This window comes from Haliotis cracherodii, unplaced genomic scaffold (genome assembly GCF_022045235.1).
Source record: "Haliotis cracherodii isolate W230 unplaced genomic scaffold, xgHalCrac1.p SCAF_6, whole genome shotgun sequence".
Taxonomy (NCBI): Eukaryota; Metazoa; Mollusca; class Gastropoda; order Lepetellida; family Haliotidae; genus Haliotis; species Haliotis cracherodii.
The window spans coordinates 38,812,133-38,832,864 of NW_027266319.1; the positions used below are offsets into that span (position 1 = coordinate 38,812,133).

General features: G+C 44.5%; 1 protein-coding gene across 1 annotated transcript in view; it reads right to left on the reverse strand.

The window, feature by feature from the left end:
• LOC139445972 (S-crystallin SL11-like) overlaps positions 1-19,235 on the reverse strand; it is a 52,129-nt gene extending 32,894 nt beyond the window's left edge. Inside the window, exon 1 of the mRNA XM_071227221.1 lies at positions 19,004-19,235. Coding sequence (XP_071083322.1) covers positions 19,004-19,136 — 133 coding nt within the window. The 5' untranslated portion in view covers positions 19,137-19,235. The remainder of the gene's footprint in view (positions 1-19,003) is intronic.
• Between the last annotated feature and the right edge of the window lie 1,497 nt (positions 19,236-20,732).

The following is a 20,732-nucleotide window of genomic DNA, read 5'->3' on the forward strand; positions in this document are numbered from 1 at the left end:
GTAAAAGGCGACTATGCTTGCCGTAAGAGGCGTCTAACGGGATCGGGTAGTCAGGATCGCTGACTTGGTTGATGCATGTCATTGTATCCCAATTGCGTGGATCGATGCTCATCACGTCAATCAGTTGTCTGATCCAGACTCGATTTATTTACAGACCGCTATCATATACCTGGACAATTGCCGAATGCAGCGTTAAACAAAAAACAAACAAACACTGGGGCGTGGCCGTACTTGTCAACATAATGTGTGCAGTGTGTATCGTGGCTGTCATTGTCCCCGGTATGTGTATCGTAGCTGTCATTGTTTCCGGTATGTGTATCGTAGCTGTCATTGTTTCCGGTATGTGTACCGTAGCTGTCATTGTCCCCGGTATGTGTACCGTAGCTGTCATTGTTTCCGGTATGTGTATCGTGGCTGTCATTGTTTCCGGTGTGTGTATCGTGGCTGTAATTGTTTCCGGTATGTGTATCGTAGCTGTCATTGTTTCCGGTATGTGTATCGTAGATGTCATTGTCCCCGGTATGTGTATCGTAGCTGTCATTGTTTCTGGTATGTATATCGTGGCTGTCATTGTTTCCGGTATGTGTATCGTACCGTCATTGTTTTCGGTATGTGTATCGTGGCAGTCATAGTTTCTGGTATGTATATCGTGGCTGTCATTGTTTCCGGTATGTGTATCGTAGCTGTCATTGTTTCCGGTATGTGTATCGTAGCAGTCATCGTTTCCGGTATGTGTATCGTAGCTGTCATTGTTTCCGGTATGTGTATCGTGGCTGTCATTGTTTCCGGTATGTGTATCGTGGCTGTCATTGTCTGACTACCTTATGTGCAGAATGGCAATCTGTGGTGTATGTAACAAGACAGTGAGTGTTGACGGCGTAAGTAATAAGACAGTGAGTGTTGACGGCGTATGTAACAAGACAGTGAGTGTTGACGGCGTATGTAACAAGACAGTGAGTGTTGACGGCGTATGTAACAAGGCAGTAAGTGTTGACGGCGTGTGTAACAAGACAGTGAGTGTTGACGGCGTGAGTAACAAGACAGTGAGTGTTGACGGCGTATGTAACAAGACAGTGAGTGTTGACGGCTCGTGTAACAAGACAGTAAGTGTTGACGGCGTGTGTAACAAGACTGAGTGTTGACGGCGTATGTAACAAGACAGTGAGTGTTGACGGCGTATGTAACAAGACAGTAAGTGTTGACGGCGTGTGTAACAAGACAGTGAGTGTTGACCGCGTATGTAACAAGACAGTGAGTGTTGACGGCGTGTGTAACAAGACAGTGAGTGTTGACGGCGTGAGTATCAAGACAGTGAGTGTTGACGGCGTATGTAACAAGACAGTGAGTGTTGACGGCGTGAGTATCAAGACAGTGAGTGTTGACGGCGTATGTAACAAGACAGTGAGTGTTGACGGCGTGAGTATCAAGACAGTGAGTGTTGACGGCGAATGTAACAAGACAGTGAGTGTTGACGGCGAATGTAACAAGACAGTGAGTGTTGACGGCGTGAGTATCAAGATAGTGAGTGTTGACGGCGTGAGTAACAAGACAGTGACTGTTGACGGCTCTGTAACAAGACAGTGAGTGTTGACGGCGTATGTAACAAGACAGTGACTGTTGACGGCGTAACATGCCAGTGACTGTTGACGGCTCGTGTAACAAGACAGTGAGTGTTGACGGCATGAGTAACAAGACAGTGACTGTTGACGGCATATGTAACATGCCAGTGAGTGTTGACGGCTCGTGTAACAAGACAGTGAGTGTTGACGGCTCGTGTTACAAGACAGTGAGTGTTGACGGCTCGTGTAACAAGACAGTGACTGTTGACGGCGTATGTTACATGCCAGTGACTGTTGACGGCTCGTGTAACAAGACAGTGAGTGTTGACGGCGTGAGTAACAAGACAGTGAGTGTTGACGGCTCGTGTAACAAGACAGTGAGTGTTGACAGCGTGAGTAACAAGACAGTGAGTGTTGACGGCGTGAGTAACAAGACAGTGAGTGTTGACGGCGTGAGTAACAAGACAGTGAGTGTTGACGGCTCGTGTAACAAGACAGTGAGTGTTGACAGCGTGAGTAACAAGACAGTGAGTGTTGACGGCGTGAGTAACAAGACAGTGAGTGTTGACGGCGTGTGTAACAAGACAGTGAGTGTTGACGGCGTATGTAACAAGTAAGTGAGTGTTGACGGCATGAGTAACAAGACAGTGACTGTTGACGGCGTGTGTAACAAGACAGTGACTGTTGACGGCTCGTGTAACAAGACAGTGAGTGTTGACGGCTCGTGTAACAAGACAGTGAGTGTTGACAGCGTGAGTAACAAGACAGTGAGTGTTGACGGCGTGAGTAACAAGACAGTGAGTGTTGACGGCTCGTGTAACAAGACAGTGAGTGTTGACAGCGTGAGTAACAAGACAGTGAGTGTTGACGGCGTGAGTAACAAGACAGTGAGTGTTGACGGCGTGTGTAACAAGACAGTGAGTGTTGACGGCGTATGTAACAAGTAAGTGAGTGTTGACGGCATGAGTAACAAGACAGTGACTGTTGACGGCGTGTGTAACAAGACAGTGACTGTTGACGGCTCGTGTAACAAGACAGTGAGTGTTGACGGCGTGAGTAACAAGACAGTGAGTGTTGACGGCGTATGTAACAAGACAGTGAGTGTTGACGGCGTGAGTAACAAGACAGTGACTGTTGACGGCGTGAGTAACAAGTAAGTGAGTGTTGACGGCGTATGTAACATGCCAGTGAGTGTTGACGGCTCGTGTAACAAGACAGTGAGTGTTGACGGCTCGTGTTACAAGACAGTGAGTGTTGACGGCTCGTGTAACAAGACAGTGACTGTTGACGGCGTATGTTACATGCCAGTGACTGTTGACGGCTCGTGTAACAAGACAGTGAGTGTTGACGGCGTGAGTAACAAGACAGTGAGTGTTGACGGCGTATGTAACAAGACAGTGAGTGTTGACGGCGTATGTAACAAGACAGTGAGTGTTGACGGCGTATGTAACAAGACAGTGAGTGTTGACGGCGTATGTAACAAGGCAGTAAGTGTTGACGGCGTGTGTAACAAGACAGTGAGTGTTGACGGCGTGAGTAACAAGACAGTGAGTGTTGACGGCGTATGTAACAAGACAGTGAGTGTTGACGGCTCGTGTAACAAGACAGTAAGTGTTGACGGCGTGTGTAACAAGACTGAGTGTTGACGGCGTATGTAACAAGACAGTGAGTGTTGACGGCGTATGTAACAAGACAGTAAGTGTTGACGGCGTGTGTAACAAGACAGTGAGTGTTGACCGCGTATGTAACAAGACAGTGAGTGTTGACGGCGTGTGTAACAAGACAGTGAGTGTTGACGGCGTGAGTATCAAGACAGTGAGTGTTGACGGCGTATGTAACAAGACAGTGAGTGTTGACGGCGTGAGTATCAAGACAGTGAGTGTTGACGGCGTATGTAACAAGACAGTGAGTGTTGACGGCGTGAGTATCAAGACAGTGAGTGTTGACGGCGAATGTAACAAGACAGTGAGTGTTGACGGCGAATGTAACAAGACAGTGAGTGTTGACGGCGTGAGTATCAAGATAGTGAGTGTTGACGGCGTGAGTAACAAGACAGTGACTGTTGACGGCTCTGTAACAAGACAGTGAGTGTTGACGGCGTATGTAACAAGACAGTGACTGTTGACGGCGTAACATGCCAGTGACTGTTGACGGCTCGTGTAACAAGACAGTGAGTGTTGACGGCATGAGTAACAAGACAGTGACTGTTGACGGCGTATGTAACATGCCAGTGAGTGTTGACGGCTCGTGTAACAAGACAGTGAGTGTTGACGGCTCGTGTTACAAGACAGTGAGTGTTGACGGCTCGTGTAACAAGACAGTGACTGTTGACGGCGTATGTTACATGCCAGTGACTGTTGACGGCTCGTGTAACAAGACAGTGAGTGTTGACGGCTCGTGTAACAAGACAGTGAGTGTTGACAGCGTGAGTAACAAGACAGTGAGTGTTGACGGCGTGAGTAACAAGACAGTGAGTGTTGACGGCGTGAGTAACAAGACAGTGAGTGTTGACGGCTCGTGTAACAAGACAGTGAGTGTTGACAGCGTGAGTAACAAGACAGTGAGTGTTGACGGCGTGAGTAACAAGACAGTGAGTGTTGACGGCGTGTGTAACAAGACAGTGAGTGTTGACGGCGTATGTAACAAGTAAGTGAGTGTTGACGGCATGAGTAACAAGACAGTGACTGTTGACGGCGTGTGTAACAAGACAGTGACTGTTGACGGCTCGTGTAACAAGACAGTGAGTGTTGACGGCTCGTGTAACAAGACAGTGAGTGTTGACAGCGTGAGTAACAAGACAGTGAGTGTTGACGGCGTGAGTAACAAGACAGTGAGTGTTGACGGCTCGTGTAACAAGACAGTGAGTGTTGACAGCGTGAGTAACAAGACAGTGAGTGTTGACGGCGTGAGTAACAAGACAGTGAGTGTTGACGGCGTGTGTAACAAGACAGTGAGTGTTGACGGCGTATGTAACAAGTAAGTGAGTGTTGACGGCATGAGTAACAAGACAGTGACTGTTGACGGCGTGTGTAACAAGACAGTGACTGTTGACGGCTCGTGTAACAAGACAGTGAGTGTTGACGGCGTGAGTAACAAGACAGTGAGTGTTGACGGCGTATGTAACAAGACAGTGAGTGTTGACGGCGTGAGTAACAAGACAGTGACTGTTGACGGCGTGAGTAACAAGTAAGTGAGTGTTGACGGCGTATGTAACATGCCAGTGAGTGTTGACGGCTCGTGTAACAAGACAGTGAGTGTTGACGGCTCGTGTTACAAGACAGTGAGTGTTGACGGCTCGTGTAACAAGACAGTGACTGTTGACGGCGTATGTTACATGCCAGTGACTGTTGACGGCTCGTGTAACAAGACAGTGAGTGTTGACGGCGTGAGTAACAAGACAGTGAGTGTTGACGGCGTATGTAACAAGACAGTGAGTGTTGACGGCTTGAGTAACAAGACAGTGAGTGTTGACGGCGTATGTAACAAGACAGTGACTGTTGACGGCTCGTGTAACAAGACAGTGAGTGTTGACAGCGTGAGTAACAAGACAGTGAGTGTTGACGGCGTGAGTAACAAGACAGTGAGTGTTGACGGCGTATGTAACAAGTAAGTGAGTGTTGACGGCATGAGTAACAAGACAGTGACTGTTGACGGCGTGTGTAACAAGACAGTGACTGTTGACGGCTCGTGTAACAAGACAGTGAGTGTTGACGGCGTGAGTAACAAGACAGTGAGTGTTGACGGCGTATGTAACAAGACAGTGAGTGTTGACGGCGTGAGTAACAAGACAGTGAGTGTTGACGGCTTGAGTAACAAGACAGTGAGTGTTGACGGCGTATGTAACAAGACAGTGAGTGTTGACGGCGTGAGTAACAAGACAGTGAGTGTTGACGGCGTGAGTAACAAGACAGTGAGTGTTGACGGCGTATGTAACAAGACAGTGAGTGTTGACGGCTTGAGTAACAAGACAGTGAGTGTTGACGGCTTGAGTAACAAGACAGTGAGTGTTGACGGCGTGAGTAACAAGACAGTGAGTGTTGACGGCTTGAGTAACAAGACAGTGAGTGTTGACGGCTTGAGTAACAAGACAGTGAGTGTTGACGGCTTGAGTAACAAGACAGTGAGTGTTGACGGCTTGAGTAACAAGACAGTGAGTGTTGACGGCGTATGTAACAAGTAAGTGAGTGTTGACGGCGTGAGTAACAAGACAGTGAGTGTTGACGGCTTGAGTAACAAGACAGTGAGTGTTGACGGCTTGAGTAACAAGACAGTAAGTGTTGACGGCGTATGTAACAAGACAGTGAGTGTTGACGGCGTGAGTAACAAGACAGTGAGTGTTGACGGCGTGAGTAACAAGACAGTGAGTGTTGACGGCTTGAGTAACAAGACAGTGAGTGTTAACGGCTTGAGTAACAAGACAGTGAGTGTTGACGGCGTGAGTAACAAGACAGTGAGTGTTGACGGCGAATGTAACAAGACAGTGAGTGTTGACGGCGTATGTAACAAGACAGTGAGTGTTGACGGCGTGAGTAACAAGACAGTGAGTGTTGACGGCGTGAGTAACAAGACAGTGAGTGTTGACGGCGTATGTAACAAGACAGTGAGTGTTGACGGCGTGAGTAACAAGACAGTGAGTGTTGACGGCGTATGTAACAAGACAGTGACTGTTGACGGCGTGTGTAACAAGACAGTGACTGTTGACGGCTCGTGTAACAAGACAGTGAGTGTTGACGGCGTGAGTAACAAGACAGTGAGTGTTGACGGCGTATGTAACAAGACAGTGACTGTTGACGGCTCGTGTAACAAGACAGTGAGTGTTGACGGCGTGAGTAACAAGACAGTGAGTGTTGACGGCTCGTGTAACAAGACAGTGAGTGTTGACGGCTCGTGTAACAAGACAGTGAGTGTTGACGGCGTGAGTAACAAGACAGTGAGTGTTGACGGCTCGTGTAACAAGACAGTGAGTGTTGACGGCGTGAGTAACAAGACAGTGAGTGTTGACGGCGTGAGTAACATGACAGTGAGTGTTGACGGCTCGTGTAACAAGACAGTGAGTGTTGACGGCGTGAGTAACAAGACAGTGAGTGTTGACGGCGTGAGTAACAAGACAGTGAGTGTTGACGGCGTATGTAACAAGACAGTGAGTGTTGACGGCGTGAGTAACAAGACAGTGAGTGTTGACGGCGTGAGTAACAAGACAGTGAGTGTTGACGGCGTGAGTAACATGACAGTGAGTGTTGACGGTCGTTTATCACGACAGTGAGTGTTGAAGGTGTGTGAGGCGTGACAGCGATTGGTCACTGTTATCTGTAACATGACAGTGATTGTTGACGTTGACGTTGACGTTGACGTGGAACTGAGGTTGTGACATATGTGGCAAGGCAGCATGTGTTGATGGCATGTTTGAGTGACAATGATATTTATGGCACAGTGCAGACTTGGAAAGACTACATCTATGTCTGCGCACATACACAAGTACACCACTTAACGGACACCTAAGACGGTAGGGTTGATTGCCGCTTGGTTCATTCGTCTAGTGTGGACGGATCGTTAACCTTTCTCACCTCTTGACATTTCAAGTACTACACAACATACTAACGTTACAAGTGCTTCCTGTTCTCCCAAATGCCACAGGCTTCTTGTTTCATGGGAACCGTTTTTGTTTTAACTGCCTGGTGCAAACGATACACGGAACTGTTATGGTGCCATGAATTCCTCCAAGGATTCCAACTATGTACGATTTGGAATCACTTAATGATATAGTTAAATCATACATTTCGATGGTACGTTTCGATTGGAATCTTTTTTATTTAAGGTATCAGCGGATGTGGAATGGTTCGGTTATCGTAAAAAAGGTTGTCAGATGGATTATAACGGTTGCATAAATGGACAATCGCCTTGGTACTATCTAGGAAAATAAAAACAATTTTATATAAAGTTTCGTCCTCATATATCGTAGATGCGGGTTAAAAAACTTAAGTGTAATCCTATTTTGTACCAAAATGTTGTATCTTGTAGATATATCATATAAAGTTTGGTTATCTTATCTTGTTGATAGAGGATATAAAGTGTGGTCCTTATATCTTGTACCTATAGGATATAAAGTACCGGTACGTTCCTCTTTCTGGTACATGTAGGAGATAAAGTGTGCTCCTCGTATCTTGTACCTGTAGGGTATGAAGCGAATATCGCATAGTTTATAAAGGGTAGAATAGGTCTTCAGCGACCCATGCTTGCCGTAAAAGGTGACTATGCTTGTCGTAAAAGGCGACTAACGGGATCGGGTGGTCAGGCTTGCTGACTTGGTTGATGCATGTCATCGATCCCAATTGCGTCTGGTCCAGACTCGATTATTTACAGACCGCTGTCATATAGCTGGAATATTGCTGAGTGCGGCGTTAAACAACAAACCAACCAACCCTATATCGTACCTGTAGGATATAAAGTGTGTTTCGCACATTAAAAATGTTGTGCTCATCGTGTGGCGTAAATGTTGGAAATAAAGCGTGCTAATCCTGTCTGGGAACTCTGGAATATTAAACTTCTCTTTCTATCCTGTAGATTCAGGATATAAAGCATTTTCCTACCTCGTAGATATAGCATATTATCATCCAAAACTGGCTCCCACAGGAGATATCGCTTGGGTGAGATGAAACGATATATACATTGTAGATATCGCTGCAAGGAAATTGCAACACGATGCTTTGCAGACCATTGTGACGTCATATTTGCCATGGCGTCACAATGAAATGACATCATTAATGGCTCTGCTACTGAAGCTGTAAGCAGTACTTGTTACACTTATTAAAGACACTGCTTATTACTGTCTACAAACTGAAGAAGTTGGAAGAATGATGTCGGATGATAAATAAAATCTCACCCTTGGGTCTTTTGATATCAAATATATCAACACTCGTCGATAAAAGTTTAAAACTCCTCGGCAAGCCTCGGACGTTTTAACTTTTATTGAATTGTGTAGATATATTTGATATCAAAAGACACTTGCGTGCGAATCTCCATTTAAGTATACACATCTTTGTTGTATCCTCGAGATTATTTAGTGCGATTTTCATAACTCGTGGTAGGTGTGCTCCTCATATATAGTAAGCTGGTCAGTGTTGTATACAGTACGTCTTCAGCTTTAAGGACACAACCAACCCGATTCCCGTTAATATCACTTGACGCGACCGGTGAAACCGGCCATAAGGTCCGGGGGGCAGTATACCACGATAACCGAGTTCGACAAAACGCGGTTTGAGCGTAAACACCAAGCCTGCTCTTGCGTCAACGCTGCTCTACAGAAACCCACTTGGTGGTACTCGTTATGTCTGAGAATCCGACGTGAACAAATCTTAAGAAGATGTCAAGTACATTGGTATTGTCTGCGGTATCTGCATTCTTGGCAGTAATCCGATTCAAAACAGTGACGGCGCGTTTAAAGGCGCACAGCCATGCTAATGGACCCTTGTAGGTTGTCGGGGTATATAGGTTCCTGTTAAAGCACGAACCCATTCACTCGATGTAAATATATATACCGTACGCTCTCTATAAAAAGCTGGATTCTGGATCCAGTCGTCTGAGGCGCCGCGATTCGCTGTACAGAGTTGCGTCCCTTGGGCACGCCAGAAACCTAACATTGTTGGTTCGAATCCCGGTTCGCGTCGATTATGTTTGTAGGTTTGTCAGCACCATACCCGTGCTCGTGGGTTTCACCGAAGTGGTAAATGTCTGAGACCTGCATCACTTCGGGCTTTCCTCCCACATACGCCGTGATATAACTGGAATACTGTTAAAAGCGGCGTTAAACCCAACTTACTCACTCACTCACTCTAGCATAGGCCTGGGCCATGATCCATAAAGCGACCATAGCGTTACAACTGTCGTTAATCAGTGATAAAGAACGGAAGATCAAATAAGCGCTAAGATCGCTTTGTGGAACGGTGTCGCGTAGAGTTGAGGCTGTTGATGTTAAAGCATGTACGACGATTATCATAGTGCTAGGGTTACTAAGATTGCTTTGTTGAATGGAGCCCTGACTTACCAGTATATTGAAGAGAGTATAGGCCAAGAAGCCGTTCCACAAAACGATCTTAGCGCTAAGACGACCGTAACACGATCGTACTTGAACATACGACAGTCGTAGCCCTTTGATGGCCCAGTACTCTTAATAGTTGAAACACGATAGTGTCGTACGCGTGTTATTCTACACTGTAAAAATGAGTTTAGAGTGTAATCACATACAAGACATGTTTAGATCTAAACATGTTTAGCAATTTGTTAAATCCTAAACGGAATACACATTTGTTATGTTCAATCTAAACATGTGTAGGCTCTAGACACATGAAATGGGCCATCGTCTCACAGCGTAGACACCTAAGAACTTTAACATGTAAACACTACTTATGTATCCCGATTAAACGCTAATTACCCATAGAAAACTCACCTTTTTCAAATTGCCTAGAACGAATTTTAAGGAATATACGGGGCTTTCCCCCTTTTAGACACTACACACGCTTAGCTGTTAAACACAATCCTAAACATGTTTAGACCTATGTTTTTGATGGTCTAAACACATATCTTACAGAGAATGGGACGCGTAGATGGTACCAAGTAGTGTTTTGTGATATTCATGCGACCTAATCAAACTTAATTACATTTGTTGGTCTGGTCTGAACCCGTTGTTCAGGCTATAGAGGCCAAGTCTTAGTTCAAGCACCACAACGCAGCCATTCAACCTGACGATTTTACAACCCTTGGATCAAACGGCTTTAGTAATTCAGAACCGACCAATCTGCCATTTAATGTTCTATGATATAAATACGTCCTTGAGATGTAAACTTCAGAAAATGTACGTGTTCATTCCGGACGTGAGACGAATCGTTTGAAAAAAAAGTACACAACATCTGCGACCATAAAAAATTGCTGAGGCCCAAATAGACCAGAGAAAGAGTCCCGAGATCTGGTTGGCTTAGGAAGTAGTTCAGAACACCAACCGACAGTATTGATTTCAACAGTTCCAAAATGGACAATATTCAAGCTCTTTCCGTGGTATGCGACTCACGGGAGTTTATGTTTGATTACTACACAAGTATTACTTCAAACTGGGCCTCCATCACAATTATGTCCTGCCTAACGACAACGACATAAGTAATGCGTTTATATACAATGACAAAGGGCAGAATAATATTTTATAATAAAAATAATCAGATTTCAAACTTTACATGAAAGGTTATTTTCATCTGTCAAAATAAACACCCCCTAAAATACCCCGAAGCAAATAATACACAACAAACTAAAATGAAAAATAGCCAAAACAAACAATGAAAGAAAAAGCAAAAGAAAAGAAGCAAAATAACGACACAAAATTATAGAAACCTACATAAAAGAATTAAGATTACAAAAATATCAAAATAATGATCCTCAAAAAGAGCATCGAAACAATCATGCGATATGGGAAAAAATAATAATTATACATATTATAAATCTTGCTTATATAATGTTTTGTAAAGTGGCAGTGTCCCTTTAACAACAGCCATCCCTCAACGTTTACCGCCTCGGCGGGAAGCACTTCACCTCGACATCTCTGAGATAATGATGCTGATATCAAGAAACAGAAGCAGACATATCGAGAATTAGGCTGCACCCAGTGCCAAGGCTGAGTTCAATTACTGTACTCTACCATTCCCCTGCAACTGGAGAAATACGTGCACTATCTTCAGACCGACACTCAGAACCCATCGGGCGTTTTCGCCGAATAACCTGATTCCGTTAACCTTCGCCGAGCGCCTCGAGTAAACCACGAGGCTTCTGAATGGAAGCACTGTTTCTTCGAAGCATCTTATCCATGTGGAACTCGTCACTATGGTAGATGTAAATTAAAAGAAAGATTATGCCGGTAGATACGACGGTGTTTATGTGACTTCCACCAGTCAACCTGAAGCAGGTATTGGTGATGTTTTGATAGTCTCGCGTACACCTAAACAAGCCCCGAGTCCCTCTCAATGTAACATAAGCAGTATCGGGGCATGTTTTCTTTTGGTTAGTCAGGCACCAGCCCGTCTAATCTTTCCTTCTTTGAACTTTAATCATACCCTGACCGGAACAAATTATTCTTTGTTCGTGGAATTTTCCGTAGTTTGGATATCAAATTGTAAGTTTTTTCTCTCTGATGTCAACTTAAGAAGGATCTGTTACGAGAAGTTCTTTATGGCCAAAGCAAATATCTCTTAAATCTCTTACTGGAAATATACCGAGCACATAAAGTTAGGGGTCATGAAAAGTTTTGGGGATATATTTTTGTAGTGAACACTGAGCAAACAATTTCATAAAACATATCCCAAAACATATTCATGACCCCAAACATGTATTGCTCAGTATTCAAGGTATTTCACATCTCCGGGGCTTATAACCAAGAGTGAATGACAGAGTATTGTCTTACGCCGCTTTTAGCGATATTCCCGCAGTATCACAGCTGCTGACACCGGAAATGGGCTTCCCACATCAAACCCACGTTTTCGGTATGAGAAGCCTTTGCTTTGCTTTACTTTTGTTTGTTTGTTTGTTGTTTAACGCCGCACTCAGCAATATTCAAGTTATATGACGGCGGTCTCTAAATAATCGAGTCTGGACCAGGCAATCAAGTGTTTGATATCATGAGCATCGATCTACCCAATTTGGACACAATGACATGCATCAACCAAGTCAGCGAGCTTGACAACCCGATCCCGTTATAGTCGTCTCCCTGAATCTTCACGGCTCCCACGCAATTGCGATACCATGACATGCATCAACCAAGTCAGCGAGCCTGACCACCCGATCCCGTTAGTCGCCTTTTACGACAAGCATAGTCACCTTTTACGGCAAGCATGGGTTGCTGAAGACCTATTCTAACCCGGAATCTGCGTTAAGGGAGCAACACAACCCTCCCCATCACCATCACCATCACATTCACCATCAGATATCTCTGCTAAAAGCAGACCCCGATGTACGATTCCAACTACACCATAAGCATGGGCGTATGAAATAGTGATGATACCTGGTGGTCGCGACAGGTAAGCGGTGGCATCCGTCACAAACACATGCAAAGACAAGTCAATTGTTCACCTAAACAACATTGGAACAAAATAGGGATTTGCATCAAAATTATTTTCGTTCTGGAAACGATTTGGAAATGTGTTCTACACGTCTACCATAAAACATTTTGGCGATATTGTAAGTGAGTGAGTTGGGTTTTACGCCGCTTTCAACAGTATTCCAGTTATATCACAGAGTGTCAGCTTAATGTGGGGGGAAAGCCCGACGTGATGCTGGTATCAGACGTTTACCACTTCGGTGAAACCCACGAGCACGGGTATGGTGCTGATAAACCTAGAAACATAATCAGGGCGAACCGGGATTCGAACCCATCATCATATGTTTCTGGCGTGCCCAAGGGACGCAACTCTGCACAGAGAATCGGGGTGCCTTAGACGACTGGGCCACCCGTGAAATAACCCAACACTCGAATCGATATCATCTTGTTCCCGCCAATAGCGCATCTTTGACGACGACGTCGTTTATGAGAACTTTATATTCCACACATTTCATCCCATGGTCTATTTCAGGTAAGAATTTAGTGTGAAGCCATGGATGTGAACGAGTAAAGCTAGGAATGTTAGCAGCTGTAAGCATTATTCACGAAACAATGGGATTCACATTGTGAATCCGTGAGCGGCACTAAAACACTAAATCCGGATGTTCCGTGACAAGAACAAAACATGATTCAACCTCTATAGTGAGTGAGTGAGTGAGTATGGTTTTACGCAGCTTTTAGCAATATTCCAGCAATATCACAGCGGGGGACATCAGAACTGGGCTTCACACATTGTACCCATGTCGGGAATCGAACCCGGGTCTTCGGCGTGACGAGCGAACGCTTTAACCACTAGGCTACCCAACCGCCCCTGTGTCAATGAAGGACAGTGGCACAATTACTGCCATAAATCTTCACAGTATGAGCGTAGCTTTACACGTGAAATTCATCTTCTGTGAAACGGGTCGTACACTTAGACGTCCAACGTCATCGACCTCTGTTTGCTCCCCAGAGTTATCCGATATTGCCTTACGTCCCTGAATAAACGTTGATCGTTTGTGTATCCGGGAAAGTCAATACATACAGGTATTTAATTAATTCATCAGAGAGGAGTTTTCTTCAAGTTATATATTTTTTATTTTTCTTCAACAATACCCTGAGAAATTGGTATTTTACCCTGACTGTGACGCTCAATTAAAGTGTTAGTTGTGTTTCTGAGGGCCGTCAATTATTATATTTAAAAAAAATGCCGTTTGATAAAACAAACTTCTGTACATTGAATGCAATGTCGTTTTTGTCGTTTATAGCGAATATCTTGTCAGTTTCAACCACTGGTTAATAACGAAGCACGATCCTTCAATATGCCGGGATATTTTGAATGAAACATATCTGCGATGAAATACTACACTCGCTCAATACAGCCGCAGCAGGTTTCTCGACGCAACGGTACTTTTAATGTCTCACTTTCTAATTAATATAATCAATTTCCCATTTCTCATACGGCTAGTTGGTTTAAAATAACGAATTTCCCGATGAGCGAACGATAAATTGTCATCAATTATTTATTAAGGGGAAAATTTACCATAAAAAACATGTCAACTTAATGACGTACGGATGCACGCAGTCCCCGTTTCTTTATTTCGTCAATAATGTATCTAGTTATATAATTCATAGTAAAATTATACTATTTTCGAGCAATGACTGTCTAAATCATTGATTTCAGAATCGTACAACGCGAAAAATGGCAGATAATAGAAACAGCCATGCTCTTAAATTTGATACTCGTTAGGAAGTGTCAGTGACGTTCTGGCCCGATAATTACCCATTAATGACGATATTATTCAATCTACTACAAGACTCGCCATTATTTTCAAAAAGATTCAATATTGAATGCCAATTTTACGACGTGCAGGTGGAAAGATAGGCTTTATTGAAAGTCGAATCGTGGAAGCGAAATTCTACCCGTTCTTTGTCAGCTTGTGATATTGGGTGATTATGCCGTGGCTTTTGGCAGAAAAAAGCAAATAAACTATTTTTGAAAGCCTGGATATTGAGTCCCTTTGCACCGAGACCGGAGAGGCACTGCGAACAATGAGATTGAGTACGTTAGCAAGCACGAGGCAACACGGCTGAGTATATTCAATCTCAAGCCCGGTACAAAGTCTAGTTGACGCAGATCGATTGCACATCGACTTCGGCACGTGGTGTTGTTTTCTAGGTTAGGACTTCTAGGAAGAAGACAGTGACTCAGTATTGTAACGTGACGGCACTGAGTGACACATTGAAATGCAAGGTGTCATTGATTTCGATATAGGCAATATGTGTTCATTCATGACCGATCTGGTAGCATTGCCATGTTATAATTCGTCGCATCGTTTCCACGGTTGTGAAGAACTTCCTTACCGAAAATCACTTAATAAGCGCTTGATATTAATTCGAGGCAGGCGCTTATGTTATAGAGAGGCGTGTGCATCATGCTTTTTTTCAATTTTGTTTCAATCAGATAGATATGTATTTTCATGAAAACCCGGATTTTACAGATATCGCATACACAGTCCATTACACGATCACTATGGTAGCTACAAGGTAAGTCTTAAGCGTGCGTTTAGAGTAACATTTAATCCTAGAAATAAAGTATCTTATTTAAAAATATATATCTACCAAATAATTCTTTTTAATTCAAATGGAGCCCAGAACCAGATTTAATTTCAGGCCTAGAGCCGAGGCAATCTAGACTTGCCAAATCATTCTAGACTTGAGATGGATTATTTTTCTAATATATTTTCTTGGACCTGCGAGACTACGGTGAGATAGAATTGCAATAATGTGAACACATTCCTTATCTCAGAGAATCTCCAGAGGATCAGTATTTTTTGTTGCTAACGTTTCACCAGACTCTTAATGTAACCAGGCGGGTTGTGTTTCTATTAGTGCGTTAGTTGACTCGGTGTTTGTTCAAGGCAAGAACTTGCTCAAGGCAAGCGTCCACTCGAGGATTCTCAAGTAGTGGCTGAGGTGGCCCGATTCTACAGTGGTTGTGTGATGAAGAGTAAAACCATTTACGATCTGACCCCATCCTCGTGAAACAGGGATTGAACATTGCTCTAGAATGTCCTCAGTGCAACCTCGTTAATCTGCACGACATCGTTCCCAATGAAATCATCGGATCAAACAAGTTCCGGGTGAACGAGGCGGGTGGTCGGACGCACGGTGTTTGATTGTGTAAATGCGTTGTAGATGTCAATGGATAGGCTTCTCGTTATGTACCTTTTTACAATTTAATTAAGTATTGTTTTACGCCGCTCTTAACCTTATTCCTGCAATATCACGGCAGGGACACGAGAAAGGGGTTGCAAAAATTGTACCCATGTGGGGAATCGAACCCGGGTCATCGAGACATGGAAACGCAGCGACCAATGGGCTGTGATGCTGGAGGAAAGGCGGAAGTGATAAATTAGACGGTTACCAGTTTTGGTGAAACCCACGAGCGAGGTATGGTGATGACAAACCTAGCATCACAATCAGGTGTAATCTGGGATTGGAACCCGCGGATACAGGATTCTGTCACGCCTAAGGGACGCAACTCTGTCCAAGTGAATTGTATGATGAGTGAGCCACGCGTGACCCTATATCGTTATAGGTTATTTTACGTCTACCCGTTTTAAGTATTGTTTCGAAAATATCAAAAAGCTTGTCATCAAACACTGTAATGTAACTTTGTTTCACATGAGGATTCGAACCCGGACCGTCATCGTAATGAGCGAACGCTTTCAGCACGGGGTTACGGTGTACCCACCATGTCGTTTGGATATAAATCAGTCTCAGGTCAACATCCATACATTCTTCCCATACATTATTCACAATAGCGAGACACGGGTAAAAAAAGTCCATCGTTGCTGGGGCGGCGAGTTGGCTTTGTGGTAAAAGCGTTTGCTCTTATCACACCCGATAACCGCCTCCGTGGTCTAGTGGTAGAGGGTCCGCCCGGAGAGCGGAAGGTACGGCGCTCGGCATAGAGGGGCTAAAACATGGACTAGTCGGCTCGGAGTCAGTATACTGTGTCTGAGTGTTATATTCATGTTAAACTGCGGCATGGTATCTCAGTGAGCTAGCACTATAAATCGGCATTAGTCCGGACTAGTACAAGCAGCCACAAACCCGCGTGCATGCACATCGCTACATAAGTGCAATAATCTTGGACGCGACGTTAAACCCCATTTCACCTCACCTATTACACCCGATACATGTGTTCGATTCCACACATACACTACAATACGTGAATCCCATTATTGATGAATCCTGGGCCTTTTCACTAGCGGACAACAGTCAGCCACAAAGATGGTAAACGATCACATATGTGGCATGATTTTCCCAATGATTTAAAGCCAAAAATATCCAGGATGTTTGGAAATTTAATTTGATGGGTGCAAACGCACGCAAACGCATTCCTAAGGTTTTATCCGACTATCTATTACATACAAGAAATCAATACAGAGAACAAACACTACCACCCAGTGTTGTGTGAGTGGATATGGTTTTACGTTGCTTTGAGCAATAGTCAAGCATTATGACGGCGACACTCACTCACATACGTGACAAGCAAACCAAGTCATCGGCGAAAGTTTTAACATTAGAAAAACTGCCGTCCACCATGGCATCCTTTTCTCAGTTGACCGCCTCCGTTGTCTTGTGGTAGAGCGTCCGTCCGGAGAGCGGAAGGTCCGGGGTTCGATCCCCGGCCGCGTCATACCAAAAGATGTTAAAAGATTGTATTTGTTGTTACCCAGCCTGGCGCACGGCACTGATCGGGCAAATTAAGGAATGGACGGCTTGGAGTTAGTATACTGTGCCTCAGTGAGCTAGCACTATAAAATCGGCATCAGTCCTGACTAGTACACACACACACACACACACACACACACACACACACACACACACACACACAGACAAACACACACACGTCGCTATATACGTGCAATAATCTTGGACGCGACGTTCAACTCCATTTCACATCACACATCACTTTTCTCAGTTATAACAGATCGAAATAGTAGTACTATAGCCAGACTGTTCAGAGAATAGTTCCATGGCCAACTCTCTCTCTCTCTCTCTCTCTCTCTCTCTCTCTCTCTCTCACACACGCTCTCTCTCCCTCACGCTGTCTCTTTCTCTCTCGCGCGCGCTCTCTCCCTCACGCGCTCTCTATCTCTCACGCTCTCTCTCTCCCTCACGCTCTCTCTCTCACGCGCTCTCTATCTCTCTCTCTCTCACGCGCTCTCTATCTCTTTCTCTCTCTCTCACGCGCTCTCTCTCTCCCACGCGCTCTCTATCTCTCTTTCTCACGCTCTCTCTCTCCCTCACGCTCTCTCTCTCACGCGCTCTCTCTGCCTCGCGCGCTCTCTATCTCTCTCTCACGCACTCACGCTCTCCCTCGCTCTCTCTCTCTCTCTCTCTCTTCAACAAAACAAGTGCATGCACATAAAACGCGACAGCCACGTGTACCCTTTGAATGACACCCATTGACCTTCATACGTAAATCTTGACTTTTAGTAACACTCGTGACAATACCATCACAGATTTTATTCTGATATGTAAATGTCACACCTTGAAATGTCAAATAAAAATCCAGTTTAATGATGATAGATATATAAGCCTCCCCGTGTACGGGCGATTCTTGAATGGCATATTTCCATTTAATGTTCCCAATCTATTGTGAACCGGCAGTAAAAGGTTTTGTCATTTTAAATAGGTTTGTACGACACTGACAACGCTGAAGCGTACGCCTGAATTTGTAAATCTTCAACAGTACACAATTCGCTCTAAAAATAAGAAATGGCGGATATAATACTCAAGGCCAGGGGATCTATTCATATAGAAAAGGATGAACGGGGTTATTCCCTTGCGTCCGCTTCGATAACTAAACACTACTTTTCAACCACAAAACACGTGAATAGAATATATCATATTTCATTGTGAGAGACTCACAAGAGACGAAATATTTTCCGCAGAACGAACCTTTGCGGTTAACACTATACATCGCTGTATGGACAATGGAAGAGTGTTAGTAAGCTCATTTTGGACGTTATAGATGACAAGTGGTGCATGACAGAGACTTGGGTCGTATAACGCATTTCTGATCGTCCCAAGTCTTGGGTCCCCTCAACGCGACACGACTCCGATCGCGAGACTCATTTACTTGCACCCTGTGACCCCAGAGATGATATCGCTGCGTCCACTCACGCCGGCTTTGCAATGCACGGCGAATTTTTCCAGGTGATAAAAAAGGAAAACAATAATAAACATCAGTAAACACCTGAATTGCGAAAAAAAACTATCGACGGAGACAGTAAGTGAAAATTTGTGGAATACTTACTCGATTTCATCGCCGCCCATTCATTATTGGGAATCCTCACGTCGTCAAAGTTGAGCCCCGCTGCTGCAAAGCACAGACGAGTCAACTCCGCCCTCCCTCGCACGTTGAAATATATGAGTTTATAACAGGCCATGCCTATTGCGACCTGCCCCTCCCTGCTTTTCCGAGCTCACGGTAGACCGTCGAGCGACCGTCCCCCTCACAAGGCGTTTGGTCTCGGGCGCTCGCTACCCTGAACTAAGTATCTCGAAGTACGGCCCACCCGCTCTGCTTCAGCCAAGATCTCTCCCTCGGGGCTCAAGCCGCCTGTAGTGTAGCGTGGTGCGCTTACGTCACGTTCCCACTAATCGAAAGCGTTGTGGCGGTCAGCTTTGAGTCCGGTTGGACGGTCCGTGGGTCCTCTCACCTCCTTAACCTGACCGTCCATGCCTTGGCTTCCGGTTGGGCTTGACAACGCGCTGCCCGCCTCCCTCTCTCTCTTCGCTGCTGTTAGGTTCGAGCTCAACTGACCGCTGTTTCTGTATGGGGGTCATTTAGTCCTCTCTCTTCGTCTCTCTATCTTCCTCCTCCCCCCCCACCCCCCTTCTCTCTCACCTGTGTTAGTGAATGCTGACAGTATGAATGGAGTTTCAAGGTAGTATATATACCACGGTGAGTCAATACACGTGTGTCTAAGGCTACAGAATGCAGGTGTCTGTTAAAGGGACTATTGACATTTCCATCGCGCCGTTGAATGTGATACCCCAGCAGTCAGACATATATAGATATAGATATATATATATATATATATATATATATATATATATATATATATATATATATATATATATATTTATACTCAGCACTGGTCTGTTACACTGGTCTTGTCTGTTACACCTCATATTGTACCGCATCTGCCCCCTCCTCCCGTTGCTAGGGTGATGAACGTGCACGTGCAACCCAGACCCTGCGGGGGGTCTACATACACATGCCCTCAGTTCCGTTCCGTAAGTAGAAGCGACTCAAATTTCGCGTACCTCATTCCCTTTAAGTCCAGTCAAGCGTGTTTCACTAATCAGGTTAATGGAATATGGCAAATAAAACGGCAGTATAAAACATAACCACCTTTATAAAAGCAAGTGGTTGCGTCATGTTTGTCCTTGGCTCAACGGTTAGCGGGTTTAAACAAATCGGTTGATGTAAACTTGTTTAAGTGTACTATACTATGATATACATATTGGCTCAGATTATCAATTCGTTGACCTGAGAGGCAAATATTAATGATTTTATCAAAATGAATCATTAGTATACAGAAAACTCGAGGCTTTCATAAGTGCCTTCAGGTAAAATAGTCGAGATTCGACTCTGTATCTCTCAATCACGACCCGACTCAGGCAGTTCTATCCATATTTTGTTTAATTTGATAAGTAAATGAACTCTATGGTATTCTATGGTGACAGTATGCAGTCCGTATTAATATGGTTCATGATAAAGTCATACGATCTTCATTAATTCAGTACCAGTGAAATTAATTCGTTTTTCAGATAAATTATCGCAAGTGTCACGCCTGAGGTCCGCATGATGCCCTGGCGTCACGACTCCTGGGCTGCGGGGTTCGGGTGTAGCGGGACGTCAGCAGCACAGCATACAACGTAGGTTACATCCTATATTTGTAGATGCAATACTTTTGTAGTTTTATATATATCACGAGCTACATCTATAGATCATTCCCGTTATTTTCATCATAAAC